Source organism: Carettochelys insculpta, chromosome 28 (assembly GCF_033958435.1).
Source record: "Carettochelys insculpta isolate YL-2023 chromosome 28, ASM3395843v1, whole genome shotgun sequence".
NCBI classification, from domain to species: Eukaryota; Metazoa; Chordata; order Testudines; family Carettochelyidae; genus Carettochelys; species Carettochelys insculpta.
In genome coordinates this window covers 12,680,526-12,698,611 of record NC_134164.1, presented here as the reverse complement: position 1 = coordinate 12,698,611, position 18,086 = coordinate 12,680,526, and the positions used below count along the sequence as shown (strand labels likewise).

Below are 18,086 nucleotides of genomic sequence, written 5' to 3'. Positions count from 1 at the left end.
GATGAGGAGCTTGTACCTGCCCCACCCCAGGGATGGAAAAACTATTAAGGTTCCCTTTGGCGGTGGGGGTGATGATATGCACCAGCGCCTGGCTGTCGGCTCAGAGGGCATCTCCTGCCCCCTCCCCCACCCCCACCCCATTACCTGATTCCCGTGCTGCAGGATGGAGTGAAAAACTCAGACCACTGCCCCTTGCCCAGTCCTTGCCCACCTTTGCACTGGTGCATGTTGTGCCAGCTGAGCCTCCTACAACCCACTGTGCGCACACAGAGCAAGGGTCCAGGGAGCCCTGCATGGGGCTTAGTTTTCCCTGGATCTGCACAGCCCTGCCTGAGATGACTGACCAGGTCAGTTACGTTTACGGACACAGAGCGGGGTTGGCATCGGAAGGAGGCAAAAATTCAGCAGTGGGACTGAAGCAGAGAGCCAGATGGAAGTTCCAGTCTGATGTGGAATCTCAGTCTGGTGTTTCCTGGTTCTCTGGGGTCACTCACAGTGCGTCTGGCCTCACCTCCCACAACTCTGCAGTCTGACATCTGTGCTTCAGAGCTCTTTTTGCAAATCAAGCACCCTCATGCGACATTGGAGCTCCCTGTGGGATAGCCCTGGAGGGTGTAAATCAATGTGTTCTTCAGTGAGGAAGAGAAATCACTCCCATTTGGTACATCTCCTCCTTCCTCTTTCCATACGTGACATTTTTGTACATGGCTGTGTCCCCATCGCAGTGTTGTGATTTCCTGAGCCTTTGGGAGAGCTGCAATTCAGTGTAATGTTTGAAAAGACGGTAAGCGCCCCCCCCGTGAGAAACTGCACACCAGAGGGTAATAAGAAAACTTTACCAGCAACCATAAAGCAGGGAAGTTTGTACAGAAATGACATTTTAGGTCAGACAATGTTGCTGTTAATGAAGAGAACTCTGAAATCAGTGGAACTGGACTAATTCCCCAAGCCCAGACCCACAAAGGGACTTGGGTGTTCCAACACTGAGCATCAAATGATGACCTTTTACATGAGTTAGGAAATGAGTGGGACAGTCCTGTGGCCCCCAAAGCCTGAGGTCAGTGTTCATGGGCCTTCTGCAATGATGGGGGGAGATGAGCCCTTGAGAATGGGATCCACCTCAGCCTTCCAATGGGAGGGGGCAATAGGTGGGTGTGTCCTGAGGCTGACCCCTCTCCCAGAGCTGGTACCTAAATCCTGGCTGCAGGGAGGTGCAAGCCCCTGCTTGTTGGCCACAGCCAGGCACCTCCACCCTGCAGTCAGGCAGGTGAGGGAGGCTCTGAGACTATTGCTTGTGAGGGTTGGTGGGACGCCTCCCGAGCTCACTCTGAGGGGCAGAGGTGGAACGGGGTTAGAGGCTCAAGCGCCAAATGGCTCCTACGGCCCCTGCAGAGCGGGAGCCCAGGGATGCTGAAAAGCTCTGACACGGACCCAGGGAAAACGAAACCTTTTCTCCTCTGTGGTGAGCGCCGAAGTTGGAGCCGTTCCAACGGCGCAAAGGCCGACGCAGAGACTCTTCCTGTGAGATGCGCGAGTGTGGGTCGTGGCCCTGACGCCTGACTCCCAGGCAGCACGCAGCCCAGAGGCCATATGCAGGGGCACCAGGGGGTACACGACCCCAACTGCTGTGGGTGGGAGGGGCTGTCTTGCAGCCTGTGGGGGAGCAGTGGGGGGCCCTGTATCTGCAGGAAGCTCTGGTCCCACTGCACTCACAAACAATGGCAAGTGGTGCAGAGCCAGGTGGCCCCAGCTGCTTCGCTGTCCCGGCCACACCGCTCCAGGGGTGGGAAAGGGCCATCTGTACAACCCCCTTCGGTCAGGGAAGAAAAGCAGTGGGGCTGCCCTTCTCTGCTTCCCCCACTGCTGCTGGTGAGCGTGGGGTGGGGATGGACCCCCCTGCTAGCACTGGCCCCACCAGTACCCTGGGCCACCTCGTTCGGGGAAAGGTGGAGTGAGGGTGGAGCAAGGGTGGGGAAGAGGAGGGGTTTGTCCAGGCCCATCCCTGGGCTGCAGAGGGTCACATGGCTGGTGGCCGCTGGGTTCCCCCTGAGCAGTCGCCTCCTACACAGCCTGCGTAGGCACTTAGGGGCATGGAGGGCTTGGCATTAGCATGGGTGAATTTCGACTGCCACATGTATCATCTGTTTCGAGTAGGGCCCCAAAGGTCCCTGAGTGATGTGGGGTTGCTGGGAGGTCTGCACCTGGGTCCCTTGGCAGTGTTGGACATTGCCCTCTGACTGCACCTTCCTGGGGAGAGAAGCCCCTCCACTAACCACCAGTTCTTTGTGTTTTCAGAGACCCTGGGAGCAGAGCTTCGTAAGTATCACTCTTCTCCTTCCTGCCTAGATACCCTGGGGTGCAGGTTGAACCTCTCTAATCTGGCATCTTCAGGACCTGACCGGTACCGAATGAGAGAATGTGCTGGACCATGGGAGGTCAATATCGTCCAGCAGCGTTGCCAGCCCTCCCACTGCTTACTGGTCATGATAAGTGGTCATCCAACTACCTAAAATCATGCTGTGAGGCCACATCTGGAGCATTGTGTCCAGTTCTGTTCTATGCACCGCCCCCGAGTAGAGAGAGAATTTGGATGCATAAGAGAGAGTCCAGCAGAAGGCAATCAAAATGATAAAGGGGCTGGAGCACATGACCTATGAGAAGAGGCTGAGAGAACTGGTCTTATTTAGTTTACAGAAGAGAAGTGTGAGGAGTGATTTCATAGCAGCCTTCAACTTCCTGAGGGGGTCTCTAAAGAGGATGGAGAGAGGCTGTTCTCAGTAGTGATGGCTGGCAGAACAAGAAGTAACAGCCTTAAATTGCGGTTGGGGAGGTGTAGGCTGGCTGTTAGGAAAAACTGTTTCACCAGGAGGGTGATGAAGCACTGGAATGTGTTACCTAGAGAGGTGGTGAAATCTCCATCCCTAGAGGTTTTTAAGTCCTGGCTGGGATGATTTAGTTGGGGTGGGTCCTGCTTTGGGCAGGGGACTGGACTGGATGACCTCCTGAGCTCACTTCCAGTCCTAGGAGTCTATGATTCTATGCCAGATTATGGATGTTGCTGGATGAGAGGGTGCCAGATCAGACAACATAACAGCCAGACTGGGTCAGACCGTAGGCTCATCAAGCCCAGTATCCTGTCTGCCAACCTGTTCCAACAGAACAGGTAATCATCAAGTGATCGATTCCCTGTCACCCATTTCCAGCCTCTTGGAAACAGAGGCTAGGGACACCCTCCATGCCCATCCTGGCTAATAGCCATTGAGGGACCTATGCCCCCATGAATTTATCTAGTTCTAGTAAATAACAATTCCCGATCTATTTTCTCCACACCAGTCACAATTTTATACTCCTGTGTCATATCCCCCCTTAATTGTCTTTTTTCCAGGCAAAAAAGTCCCAGTCTTATTAATCTTTCCTCATATGGAAGACGTTCCATACCCTTAATCATTTTTGTTGCCCTTTGCTGAACCTTTTCCAATTCCAATACATCCTTTTTGAGATGGGGTGGCCACATCTGCACACAGTATTCCAGATGTGGACGTACCATGGATTTATATAAAGGTAATATGACATTTTTTATCTTATTATCTGTTCTTTTCTTAAAGATTCCCAACATTTTATTAGCTTTTTTGACCGCTGCTGCACATTGAGTGGATGTCTTTCAGACACCTATTCACAGTGACTTCACGATCTCTTTTTTGAGTGGTCCAGCTAAGTCAGACCACATCATTGCGTATGTATACTTGGCATTATGTTTTCCAAAGTGCATTACTTTGCATTTATCAACATTGAATTTCATTTTCCATTTTGTTGCCCAATCCCCAATTTCTAAAGATTCTTTTGTAGCTCTTCAGAGTCTGCTTGGGACTTAACTATTTGGACTATAGAATCATAGAATCTGAATCCTAGGGCTGGCAGGGACCTCAGGAGGTCATCAAGTCCAGCCCCCTGCTTCAAGCAGGATCATCCCCCACTAAGTCATCCGAGCCAGGACTCTTTTTTTCCAGCCAGGGCTTAAAAACCTCTCGAGATGGAGAAGCCACCACCTCTGTAGGCAACACATTCCAGTTCTTCACCACCCTCCTGGTGAAGTAGTTTTTTCCTAATATTCAACCTACACTTCTCCCTCTTCATCTTCAGACCATTGCTCCTTGTTCCGCCATCTGACACCACTGAGAACAGTTTCTCACCCTCCTCTTTCGGGCTCCCCTTCAGGAAGTTGAAGGCTGCTATTAAATCACCTCTAAGTCTTCTCTTCTGTAAACTAAACAAGCCCAAATCCCTCAGCCTATCCTCATAGGTCTTGTGCTCCATCCAGCCTCTTAATTATTTTTGTTTCCCTCCGCTGAACCTGCTCCAGCAAATCCACATCGTTTTTATACTGCGGGTGGGGTGCCAAACTGGACACTATATTCCAGATCTGGCCTTACCAGTGCCAAATAGAGGGGGAAAAGCACTTCTCTAGATCTGAATGAAATGCTTGTCATAAAGCACCTCGATATGGCATTAACCTTCTTGGCTACAAGGGCACACTGTTTACTCATATCCAGCCTTTTATCTGCCAAAACCCCTAGGTCCCCTTCTGCTGTACTGCTGCTGAGCCAGTTGGTCCCCCACCTAGAACAATACTTGGGATTCTTCTTTTTTATCCCTTTTTTCCAAACAGTTTATAAATATGTTGAATAGGACTGGTCCCAATATAGACCCTGGGGGACACCACTATTTACCTCTGTCCAGACAACCTGTACAAAAATGTCCTTACAGCCATGCTTGGTTCATGTCAAGGGTTTTTGGTTGGTTTGTTTGTTTTCCTTTTTTTTTTTTTTTAATTTTTATAATGTACCTTTGAAAAGTAGTTGTGTTTTCAGAGCATGAAAACTCCAACACCTAAAGGTCACTTGAAATAGTACTCTGGGGAAGTACAAAGTACTTTGAATAGAAGAACATGCAGAGCCTTAACTTTAGTTCGTAAAAGTCGTGTCTACACGTGCACGCTACTTCGAAGTAGCGGCACTAACTTCAAAATAGCGCCCGTCACGGCTACACGTGTTGGGCGCTATTTCGATGTTAACATCGATGTTAGGCGGCGAGATGTCGAAGCCGCTAACCCCATGAGGGGATGGGAATAGCATCCTACTTTGACGTTCAACGTCGAAGTAGGGAACGTGTAGTCGTTGCGCATCCCGCAACTTCAAAATTGCGGGGTCCGCCATGGCGGCCATCAGCTGAGGGGTTGAGAGATGCTCTCTCTCCAGCCCCTGCGGGGCTCTATGGTCACCGTGTGCAGCAGCCCTTAGCCCAGGGCTTCTGGCTGCTGCTGCTGCAGCTGGGGATCCATGCTGCATGCACAGGGTCTGCAACCAGTTGTCGGCTCTGTGGATCTTGTGTTGTTTAGTGCAACTGTGTCTGGGAGGGGCCCTTTAAGGGAGTGGCTTGCTGTTGAGTCCGCCCTGTGACCCTGTCTGCAGCTGTGCCTGGCACCCTTATTTCGATGTGTGCTACTTAGGTGTGTAGACGTTCCCTCGCTGCGCCTATTTCGATGTGGTGCTGCGCAACGTCGACGTTGAACATCGACGTTGCCAGCCCTGGAGGACGTGTAGACGTTATTCATCGAAATAGCCTATTTCGATGTTGCTACATCGAAATAAGCTACTTCGATGTAGGCTTCATGTGTAGACGTAGCTAAAATGTACTGAAATAGAACAAGGTGACATGCTGAATATCACCTTTTGGTCAAGATATATGAAGGGCAGTGGAGCTTCTGGTTATACGACTGGTAATCAAAGACAAAGCAAGTGCTCAAATATTAATGTAAGAAACCTTTTCCCTCCTGTTCTTGTACATTTTTTACAATAACTCCTCTTGCCACAGCACTGAGTGGCAGACATGTAATTGATTTCAATAAGAGCAGGAGCATTCTTTTAGTGGGCACAAAAAGCAGTCAAGTAGCACTTTAAAGACTAACAAAATAATTTATTGGGTGATGAGCTTTCGTGGGACAGACCCACTTCTTCAGAGCTGAAAGCTCATCATCTAATAGATTATTTTGTTAGTCTTTAAAGTGCTACTCGACTGCTTTTTTGTTTGGATAGAATACAGACCACCACAGTGAGCTCTGTCCCTTTGAATGGGGTTTGGGCTGTTTGGTTTTGCAGTGTAAAAGTGTCGGGTGTTTGCAGATAAAGCTGGATTATAGCTCGGTGGGGTAGGAATAATTCTCCAGCCAATGGGGCGTTTATGATGGGAAAGACCCATACAACAATGCTCAGGCACTGTTCGCATTGTTCTGATGTTTTGCGTTTGTAACTTCCAGTTTCCTCATTGTGTCAATCTGTACAATGCTGAACCCTGGGTATCTCGCTGGGGAGGGCCCCACTGGGGTACAGAAATTGTATGGAGAGCCAGGGAGAAAAGGCAACAGCTGTGCCCTCCTCTCCACCCCAACTCTTCTTCAGGACACCAGTCCCCTATCCAACCACCCACACTTCCTGCCTCCTGGAGCCTGCCCCCATCTGCCCCCTTACTGTGCCCCACTTGACTTCCTCACTCCATCCAACCCCCACTGCTCCCTCCACTGACCAGCCCCTGGGCTCCTGTCCCCTATCCAGCTCCTGCTGTTCCCTGCTGCCGGACTACACCCCCCAGAGCCCTGGGGCTGGTGGCATGATGAGCTCAGGCTCCGTGGGGGGGAGAAGGGATGGGACGAGTGTAGCCCCCCCCAGGCTGCAGCTTGCCGGCTGGACAGGAAGACCCAGTGGGCTGTATGTGGCCCATGGGAGGTGGTTTGCCCCTCGCTGGCATAGAACCTGGGCTGAGATCACGTCTCATCTTTGTTCCTGTGCTTGCTTTCAGGGTGGAGAAGATGGGCGTTCCCTGTAGAAAAAGGTAGTTCAAGTTGTGCTGTTGTCAGTGTTGAGTGTTACCTCCCATGTGAAAAGGAGTCTCCTTTCCCTGCACTCCAGGGGCGTGTTGGGGCCTGATAGTTCAGGGTGGTCTGCACCAGCACCTGCAGGTTAAGAGACATGCCAAGGTGGTAAGTTCTGCCTGGTGGTGTGGGCAGCAAGAGGGCTCAGGGGTTCCATTGAACAACACCCCACAGAACCGGCCTGAGCCCCAGCCAGTCGCCTGGGAAAACTACATCCTCCCCCTGGCCCTGCCCTGGGGGCTCTAAGAGACAAGACTTGCCAGGTGTGAGCACTGAGTCTGTGTCCTAGAGCCCAGGCTCCAGGCTGAGCCGACACAGCAGTGAAACAGCCCTGCAGCCCGAGCCCTGGAGCCAGAGGCAGCAGCAGAGGAGTTTCTGGCTGGGTCGATCAGCCAGAAGAGCTGGTCCTGCCCCACTCACAAGCACTGATGCTGTGTGGAGCAAAAGCAACTCTTATTCAATGGGAAAAGGACCACAGCGTTTGTTAGGGAAATGCCCGCAGCCCCGTTCCCATCAGCACCCACCTGGCCCCTGGGCTGCTGGCCAGCAGAGCTCTCTAATCCCCCCCATGCCAGGAAAAGGGGAGGCAGAAGGGGAAGACTCTCCATGTTATGGTGCATCTGCTCCTCTCTCTGCCATTGCCCTCCCCTGCCCAAGGGGAGTCACTCTGCAGACTTGGCTGAGGGAGCCGTCCTGTCCAAGGGATGGGCTGGTGTGACCACCCCAACCCTGCTCCTTGGGGACCCCTGGTGGCTGTCTCAGTTGTCCTGTGGACGGGGCAGGAGAATTACCTAGGCTGGGCATGGATGGAGGGAACAGAGGGGGCACCAGGGGGTCATCTCCCCTTCCCCCCCACTTCCCATGTGGGATAAGGGTCCCTGCTCCACCCTGCCTCAGCCTCCCAGCCTGCTGAGCTGCACCTCTCCATGCCAGCGGGACCCGGGCTCTGCTCCCAGCCACCGCAGGGAAGTGGGGCTGTGGGCCGGGAGGAAGTGGCTGGACAGCACAAGCTGGTGCTAACACCACTGGGTGAGAGCTGGGGGGCTGAGAGGAGGTGATCCCCTGTGGCTGCCACCACCCACCACCATGTTCTGCACCAGGTCGTCCCTAGCCAGGCTGCCCAGGGAGGGGCTGGGGGCAGGGCAGGCATGGAGAGGGGAGGGGCAAGGGTTCTCTTGGGGCCCCATCTCCCCCTCAGCCTGGCCCTGTTGGCTGAGATCTAAGGGCTTTTCTCCATTCTGGGCCGGGTACAGCCTTGGGGGGAGGAGATTCCAGCCTGGCCCAGCTGCTCCTTTCACCCTGCCGGGGGGTGACTCTGCCCAGCCCTGTGCTGGGATCTCAGAGCCACCGGGCACAGCCTGGGGGAAGGAGATGCCCTGAGTCACTCTCCAGCTGGGCCCAATTCTGTCGCTGGCCCCATCAAACCCTCCCCAGGGCTGAGCTCTGCCCCTCACGCTCTGATTCTCTCCCCTGCAGCGACGGTGACTCTGGATCCGGGCACGGCTCATCCCCGCATCGTCCTGTCTGAGGGTGGGAGAAGTGTGAGATGGGAACTCACAGGGCAGCAACTGCCTGACAACCCTGAGAGATTTGACTATTGGATCTGTGTGCTGGGCCGTGAGGGGTTCACCTCGGGGAGACACTGCTGGGAGGTGGAGGTGGGGGATGGGCCATACTGGGCTGTGGGGGTGGCCAGAGAGTCTGTGAGCAGGAAGGGACGGATCAGCCTCAGCCCTGAGGGGGGGATCTGGGCTGTGCAGCAGTTTGGGGATAAGTTCCAGGCTCTCACCTCCCCTGAGACCCCCCTGCCCATGAGCCGGCCCCTCTGCAGGATCCGGGTGTGTCTGGACTGTGACCAGGGGCAAGTGACATTTATTGATGCTGGGGCCGAGGCCCTGATCTTCACTTTCCCGCCGGGTTCCCTCCCTGGGGAGAGAATCCGGCCCTGGCTCCGGGTGGGGCTGGAATCCCGGGTCCGACTGTGTCCCTGAAACCACCCTCTCCAGCCTCAGTCTCTGGGACTTTGGAGGACTCCATCTGCCTACCTCCTGGCTCAGCTCTATGAGCCCTGTAAGCTCCATCTCCCTGTTCCCTGCAGCCCCAGGGATGGGAGGGAGAGGGGGAAGACCCCTGGAGCTGGGGGCAGGGCCCAGAGGGGCTAAGGTGGGGCTGGACAGGGGTGGAGCTAACAAGTTGGGGGTAGGTGGAGGTGGGGGGGCAGGGCACAGCATTAATTAATGGGGGCTGAGAGGTGGAGAGGCTGGAAGCTCTGCAGCAGTGAGAACGTTTTGTATTGATCTGTGTCCTCAGATCTCACCGGGTCTCCCAGCCACAGCTCCAGTGCAGGGGCTGAAGCCCCCTTCCCCGTCACTCCTGGGGAGCAGGTACCACTGTCATTGTCACACCTGGGGCTGGGCAGGGGCAGGTCGAGCTTCACAAGATACAGCAGGACCCAACGTGTTGCTGGGAAACTCCAGATTTTGGGGGCTTTGTTTCTGACTCCTGATTTGTAACTGACTCCTGATTTGTAACTTATGGGGCTGGCGACACGGTGAGAGGCAGAGGGACGGGGCAGGGTTGCCAGACATCCTGCAATCTGCGGGATATTCCTGAATTTCCATGACTGGTCCGCTGAGTGTTGGTGGGGGAAATGGAGGGAAAAGGACAAGATCAAGTAAAACCAACTCAGCAGAGTGGAGTGGAGCAAGGGAGAGACTAGCTGGACAACACAGCCAGGAAAACCTCTGCAGAGGAGATGCAGCCAGTGGCTGGGAGAGGGGAGGGATAAATCCAGGGCCAGCCTGGAGAACAGGAGGGGGTGTGCTGAGACAGATCACGGGAAGTGGGAGAGATACAGAGGGCTGGGAAATGAAGGCTGGAGACATGGTGCTGAATCAGGATGGTCTCTACCAGTGCTGGTGCCCTATGCTGCCCAGCTGTGGGGGAGGGGCTGCTCTGGGGTGGGGGGCTCCCCATCCCGTCCCATCCCGAGGCGAACACAGCACAGGGCATCACACTGGTGCCCCACGTTCTGTGGTGTCCTAACAGCTGTGTGTGCATAAGCAGGGCCCTGTGCATGAGGGCCAGAGAGTTATACAATGTCATTGAGGGTGAGACTCTCACAGAGTAATTCCATATGGTACTTGCCATTTCAGTGTCTTTAAAAAAACCTGTTCCCCAAATCTTCCCAGTGCTCCGGCTGGGGAAGAGCCGGCTCAGCGCCTTCCCCTCACTTGCTATTTAGGGTGAATAAAGCTGGAAAGGTGATTCCGATGTGTTTGTTCCTTTTTCATTTCCCAGCCCCAGTTGCTGGGGCCAGAGTGATGGGTGTGGGTCCCTGCTGAGGGCTGGGTGTGGTTGTGATGTGTTGTTAGCAGCCTGTGCCCTGTCTCTTGCGCTGTCCATAGTCATGGAAATCCACATTCCCAGTGGGACTCTGTGCAGAGGGGCTGCACACCTGGGGCTGGCTCCCTGCTGTGTTTTCTGAGGTGCTGAGCTCATGATTAGAGGCTGAAAGGGGTGAAATGTGTTGCTCACATGTCAGGAATCACAGTGGTGCCCAGGGCGGTGTTCCTGGTGTAACCCTTCTGCTGGAAGGAGTTGGCAGCACCCAGGGCCGGGTTCAACACTAGGGGTTCTTTTTCATCCATCTCCCACAGAACTGGCTCAAGCTCCCACCCGGCAGCCTGGGAAATTCACACACTCCGGGTGCCTCAGAGACGCAATGCTTCCCCACTCGACAGCACAGATTCTGAGTGTACAAAAGAAAGGTTCAATAAAAGAGGCAGAGAAGTCAATTGGCATAAGCTTGGGAAAATACCACACCCGGAGTTCATAACAAGTCCTCACGTAACAGTCCCAAGCTCAAATGTATTGCGCAGTGTCCTTGGCCTCTCAGGCTCACCAGTCCAATAATGTAACCAGCCAATCCACACACCCAACTTTCTCTGTACCCCCACTTCAAATGCCCCACTTACAACTCCATCCAGTCCATGCGGGCCCTGACAGATCATGTAGGTGGGCCGTCATGTCCGATGAGGACATTTTGAGCTTGCACAGGCTCATCGGTTGTGGACTCGCATGTGGCTGAGGAGTCCAAGCATTGAATGGCATGGGCGCTCACAGTGGGGGCAAAGGAATTGTTCTGGCTCTGTTGGTGCAGCTGCTGCTGTTGCTTTCTTCCTCTTACAAGCATCAATGAGGTGTGTGGTCGAAAAGTGATCCATCAAGTCTGTATTTTATGCAGACTCCACACATCACACTGATGCATTCCCTCATTGAACCTAAGACAATACCACCTTTGCCATGGTCCAGCATTCAGTTTGTTCCCTCTCAGCTACCCCACCCATCCACTGCTGGTGCCAATAACCAGCTGCTAGCCATTCCATTTTCTAGGGGCTTCCCCTAAGACAAAGCCCTATGATAACAGCTCTTAGTAACCATAAGAATGTTAAATTTCACCATTATTTTTATCATGTGGGGAGAAGTAGGAAAACCAGATTCAGAACAATATGACCAAAGCTTTCAGACAACTAGTTCAAACCACACTTCTCTACTGTCTCTTTTACAATGTTTTAAAGCAGGGGAGCCCTGTGCAATCCATGTCTTGTGCAGTTACGATGACTGCCCTGTCCCCCACAATGACTTGGAGCATTGGTGAGATTTCACAATTCTTATGCTGAGTGTGAGCATAAATTGTGATTTTTACAACAATGTGTTTAAAATAGACAATCCTCATTGCTTCCTTGCTACCCATCAGGCTTTGTTTGCAAGGTATCACATATGCACCCCTTTGCACTCTCATGCAAATGATCTCTGGGAGACACATTCCTCCCAGCCTTCAGCAGCATTGAGTTCCTGCTGGCACATTCCTTACACTGGTGTGGCTGAGGGTTCATAGCCAGTACAGAGAAGTGAAGTGGGAGTTGTAGGAAGCAGTCCAGGGAAGGAGCAGGGAGAGGTGGGAGGAAAAAGCCCAGAAGTGCTCAGTGTAGGGTCCCTGCTGGGCTGCAACTAGAGGGAGGGTGCACCTGGGTTCCACCAACTCCACTGAGGGCATAGATCAGGCTTGTGGCAGGGAATGAGAGGATTGCCTGGGTGACTGGGAGTGACAGAGAAATGAAGGACTGTAGCTCAGAAGGGAGAACAGCCAAGTCATCCAGACAAAAGGGAGAGTCAGAAGCTGGACAGTTGCAGTTTCTACCAGCAAGAGGGGCTGCCACAGTCAACAGGAGGGGTGTAGTCACTGGCAGGACCATATCTTGAAAGAGCTGATGCTTGAGCTGAGCCATCCAGTAGCAAGTGGCTGTTCCATTACACTGAGCAAATGAACAGAGGAAAATCGTGTGAGAGTATGTGAGCCCCTGAACTGTCTGGATCAGATATAAGACAATGGCAGAAAACGGGCTTGTCTAAGACTTGAACCCAGGACCACTCCCACCCTAAGGGAGAATCATAGCCCTAGACCAACAAGCCCCCCTTGAAAAGGAGGCCTCAGGTTTTTCACAGAATCAGGTTTCAATAAACCCCCAGTGCTCTGATAAATACTGCACCTAACTTCACCTTTCCAAGGTCATTTCCAAGATCTCTTCACAGCTCTAAAGCAAGAAAGCAACGACACACTCAGGACAGTTCACAAACCACATTGTGTGTAAGAAAAATGTAGGCAATGCAAAGTCAGGGAGAGCAACAAACACACTCTTTGGGGGGAGCATCAGGGAGTTCAACTCAAGACTTCTTGCTCCCTGAGCAACTCTTCGCCTTGCAAAACAAACCCGACTTCCGACAAAAAGCAAACTTCACTTCTCACAATTTTAGACAAAAGTAAAACCAAACAGCCCCACACACCAGCTGCACCTGATTTCACCTTGCCGAGGACTTCCCCACACTCCCTCCTGGTTGGAGTGAGATTCATGAGCTCAGGGTGCTGGTGCTGCTGGGCTCAGTCCTTCACAACTCTTCACCTCCCTGGTCCATGTCACTCCACCCAGAACAAGCTCAGCTTGCTCCCATGCATTACAAGATCCAAATACCATCAAAGCTGGGCAGGCCCAGGAGCTGGGGCTGGCAGGGAGTCAGGTGTGTGCAGACAGCAGAGCTTCATCTGGTATTTAGAAGGAGGAGGTAGAAAGAGCAGTGAGATGACTAAAGAAAAACAAAAGCCCTGGAAACGATAAGCTCATGGGAGAGATGATCAAATACAGCAGAGAAAGTATGACTCAGTGTGATTCAGGAAATACACCAACTCTGTATCATCGCAAGGAAAGAAGGAAAGGCCACTCAGGAATGGACAAGGTCCGTGCTAGTGACAATACAGAAGAAAGGAAGTGTACAGAACGATTGCACTAATTAGTCGTCAAGGCAAGGTGCCGATGATGATACTGATGGAGAGATTGACGTCACTGCTAAAAGAACATCTAGCAGACAAGCAAGCTGGATTTGGGAAAGATAGAAGTACCATACAGCATATATAGGCACAAAGGTTAATAGTGGAGAAAGTTTGCTAACCAGCAATGCGTTTAAGGAAATACTGAGAACTGGGAATGGTTAAAAGAAAACACACAGCCAGGTATTGTGGCATGAGGACATCACAAACCCCCATCTCTGAAAGGAAAGGGAAGATCACAGTTCGTTCCATGCATGTTCCAGCTTCCCTCCCATCCCTTGGCTCTGCTGCATGTCCCACAGTTCTTCTGGTGGTGGCCACACGCCTTCGGGCTTGAGGACCCATCTTCCTATTATCGGCCCCCTTACGAAAGCAATAATCTAACTGTGACCGTGAATGAAACTACCAATTGGCTCTTTCCCTCACACAGGAATGTGTTTGTCTTTAAGGTGGTACAGAACTGCTTGTTTTGTGATGCTACAAACTAGCTCGGCCACCCCCTGAGACCTCCCCCAGTCTGACCTGGAGAAAATAATTAGCTTTGATATGGCATTAGGAGGAGGAGATTAAATGTTGGAACCTTGTCACAAAGAATTTTGTCCCCAAATGCATCAACAATGTGAAAATACTGAACAGCCCTCCTGAGGAATTAAAAAATGAAATGATTAAAAATTAAAGAATAAAAAATGAAAGAAAAACTAAGGAAGAAGGGGCTTGTGGAAGGAGCATGTCCTTCTGTAAGATCCCTGTGGGCTGCGCATCTGAATGTGTATTTTGGAGTCTGGAAGAGCTTCTTCTGGACTCCAAATAATGTGCCCATATGCTTATGAGGTACAGAACATTTCTGTAGCCAGCCAGGCTCGGGTTCCCCAGAAACGAGGCTGCACCCAGAAGGCGAGTGCTATATTTGGTTTATTGAAAGCGTGTGACACCCGCGGCGGGAGCCCAGGAGATGCCACAGTCACCCGTGGGGGACGACCCGACGCGCCAGAGCTTCGCTCAGGGAGAGGCTCTGTAACAGGCCTCCTAACACTAGCTGATAAAGCTGAGCTCATTAACATAAGATTGCCTAAAATTGCCTATGCATTTCTTATCACTATCTCTTGTGGCCTACTGCCAGCGTAGCCTTGAAGTTTTGGCAAGCGCGCCTTGTTCTGCAGCAGTTCCCATGGCAGTTCTTTTGCAGCTTTTCACCTTGCACAGACTGGTCTGTTTAGATTCTCCTGAGGATTCACAGAGGGGTCGGGCTGCACTCTCGACCGTTACAATGTCTTCTCGCACCCTACAATTTCCATCCATGCCTCATTCGCATCTCCTGGACACCTCATTATTATGGCACTTCTGGAAGAAGCAGCACGTGAAGACACAGCCACAGGATCACCCCAGGCAGGGGCTGCACCCACGGGCTGTCTCTGTTCTGACACAGCCTGTGGCAGGGCCCAAGACCTCAGTGGGTGACAAACAGTGCAGAGGGAGGGGGAGGCCGGGTCCCGGGGTGGACAGCTGGCAGGTGTGAAGGGGAACCCGGCCAGGGCTTGTGGCTGAGGGAGGAGGAGAAAAGGGCAGTGGGGGGGTCAGCAGGGTCTGAGGGGACAAGGGGAAAAGGGCAGTGGGGGGGTGGGAGATACAGGGTCTGAGGGACACACTGCGGGGCCCAGGAGAGCTGGCAAGGGGCAGCCGGGGTTGAGGGAACCCCCAGCTGGGCTCAGAGCAGTGGGGGATGGGTGAGAGAGGCTGAAAGGGGAGGCCAGGCTGGTGGGGGAGGGGAGGAAATCTCAGTCAGTGGCCCTGCATCTGCCTGTTGCTCATTTCCAAAAAGGCCCCTTGGGAGGTCCTGCTCTGCAGGCCCGCGAGCTCAGTGCTTTGAGCATTGGCCTGTTCAACCCGGGGGGGTGAGCTCAGCCCTTGTGGGGACCCATTTAGGAGTCTGGGGCAAATGGGTCTGTCTCCACTACTGCCCTCCTTCAAAGGGAGGCTGGTAAGCAGGGCGTGAGGACGTTATCAATGAAGTGCTGTGCTGCACATGCAGCACGTCATTCAGCTAATTCTCCCCCGCCCCCAGCAACTCCAAAGTGATAAACTCCTCCAAACTTTGAGGACTCAAGGGACATTGGAGTACCCCAGGCAGTGCAAAGTACAGGCAGGTGAGCCACAGCTACACACAAGCTGACACTAAAGAGTTGCTGGTGGGGGGGAATTAGCTTAACGAAGCACTGCCTATGCAGCACAGCACTTCATTAATAATCTCCCTACACCCTACATACCATGCTCCCTTCCAAGTAGGGAGGTAGAGGCAGTGTAGACAAGCCCTATATAGAGTTAAAAAAAACCAAAACTGTCAGGGAAGGTTTTAGGTCCTGCCAGGAGGGCAGAGGACTGGATTCAATGACCTCCTCAGGTGCCTTCCAGTTCTATGACGTGTATCCTCATATATCTATCTATATATAAACTCTGTAGTGTCGACACACCCGAAATAATCCCACACTGTGACTGGTTGTAATAAGGAATTTGTCTTTACACATTGCCAGTTCACCACCACTGTTATTCACCAGGGCAGAGGTTTTGCAGGGTTGTCTGCACTACAGAGTTATTTCAGAATAGCTTATTTCAGAATTATTCCTTCCAAATAAGCCATTTGATAATAACGCCTTCACGTGCCAAGGAAGCTCCAGAATAAGCAAAACCTATTTCAAAACAGCACATCCCCACACAAGAGAGCCTAGTTCAGATTAGAGCCCTTGAAGCACACTGGCGCCATGGTGACACAGCAGCATTATTTCGGAATAAACTATTCTTTGAAAGAGCCCCAGTTACCTGTCCATACAGCCCCATTCTCTCTTTTGGAATAGGCACTATTTCTAGTAGAATAAGGTTTAAAGACCTCGAAAAAAACCATCCACTATTTCTAAATTAGTTCAGTAACTTGCCCGGCTGTCTCAGGCTGTGTCTGCACTATCTCCCATCTCGGAAGGGAGCATGGGAAATAGGATGTTGGGAGATTACTAACCAAGTGCTGTAATGCATATGCAACACTTCATTAAGCTAATTCTCTCCCCTCCGCTGGGCAACTTTGAAGCTGCAAACTTGGAAGTGCCAGCTTGTCTCTCGCAGTGGCTAACCTGCCAGTACTTCAAAGTGCCTGGGCTACTTCAAAGGAACGGCAGGTTAGCCGTGGCTACACACAAGCTGCTAACAAGGTGCTGAGCCTGATTAAAGGCAACCCAGCCCTGTCCCAGAGCCAGGGCTGCTACACAGACTATGTGTTCCCTGCCCTGCTGTAGAGGCTGAGCCTGACTAATGAACTGTGGCCCTGCCCTGACCTAGGGCTGGGGCTTACACGTTGACTACCTATGTGGGATGTGGCCAATCCTGCCCCAGGGCCAGGGCCTATATTCTGCGCACCTGGACCCCTGTTAAGGAGGACTGGGCCCTTTGGAGACAGCTGCGTGCCCAGAACCAGGCAGGCCTGCTCCACCCCAGATGGGGCACACCCCTGGCCCACACCTCTACACCCAGTTTTAAGCAATTTGCCCTGCTTTGGCTCTCTCAGCTGTGCCCAGAGAATCCTCCTGTATGACAGACTGATGAAGAGAGAGACCCAGTGTATCCAGAGGCTCCTGGCCTCCCCATCCTCATGCCCTCTGGGCTGCCTTGGGGGCAGGGGATTTTCAGCCCAGGTTAGGTTGCATTGGCCAGGATAGCTGGGGGTGGCTGATTCAATACACTTCATGAGAGCAGAAGGGTTGTCATTGCCCTTGAGCTTTCCCTGGAACCTCTTTCCTGCAGCAGTGAGGTCCTGGGTGTTTTCCTCACCCTCAGCCACCCTCTCCCAGCTGGCCACCCAAAGCTCCTGCCTCAAGGCCAGCTCTGGGCTTTGGCTGTGGAGGGAGGAACCAGTGGTCACATGGCAGATCCACCCAGGTGCAGCCAGTGGCTTCCAGGACAGGACAGACCAGGCCAGGCTCAGTCAGGGCTCCTGCTTTAGCTCAGTGGTTTTATTGAGGCCAGAGGCACAGCTGACAGAACGGTCAATGGAAAAGCCTGGCCCAGGGCTCTTGGTGTAGGGCTGGGAACATCTCACCAGGGAAGAACATTCCCTTCCCAATTCACAAAGCCTCCATTGTCCTTCTCGCAGAGCGTGGAGAGCACGTGCAGCATCCCTCTGACACTTGCCTCCACCGTCAGTGGGGCCTGTGGGTGGGGGAAGCAGAATGAGGTGAGTGAGCTGACTTTGGGAGCGTCCCAGGACCCCAGGGGCCCAGAGGTAGGATCAAGTTGAGCCCTTGGTCCAGCTGGAGTTCCCTTGAACTTTCCCTCCCCTGAGTGGCATGAATTTTCTTTTGTCCCCCAAGGCAGAGGGGTGTGCAAAACACAGCTGTGTTGTGATGCATTACCTTCACCCTGGTGCACATAACACAATTCACGTGGTGGGACACTGGGCAAGGGGTTTGATTGGAGGAGGGGCTCTGGGCTGGGACAGAGGGTTGGGGTGCAGCAGTGTGAGGGCTCTGCCTGGGAGTTTGGGCTTTTGGGAAATGCTGGAAATTAGGGATTTGGGCTGCAGGTGTGGAAGGTGCTCAGGACTGGGGTGGGTGTGAGGATGGGGGTCCAGGCTCTGGGCTGGGGTGCTGGAGTGGGTTTCAGCTCTTGGCTGGAGAGTGGGCTGTTGAAGTGGTCCAGGGTCCAGGCTGGTATTTGGGCTTTGGGGTACATGAAGAGACTGGGTGGAGAGCACAGACATGACTGCATGCAAGTACCTGTGAGCTGGTGCCCATA

At 52.8% G+C, this 18,086-nt stretch overlaps 1 protein-coding gene across 1 annotated transcript in view; it reads left to right on the top strand.

The window, feature by feature from the left end:
* LOC142002603 (butyrophilin subfamily 1 member A1-like) overlaps positions 1-8,999 on the top strand; it is a 28,587-nt gene extending 19,588 nt beyond the window's left edge. The window contains exons 6-8 of the mRNA XM_074978832.1: positions 2,296-2,316; positions 6,853-6,885; positions 8,402-8,999. Coding sequence (XP_074834933.1) covers positions 2,296-2,316; positions 6,853-6,885; positions 8,402-8,916 — 569 coding nt within the window. The 3' untranslated portion in view covers positions 8,917-8,999. The remainder of the gene's footprint in view (positions 1-2,295; positions 2,317-6,852; positions 6,886-8,401) is intronic.
* Positions 9,000-18,086: the final 9,087 nt, after the last annotated feature.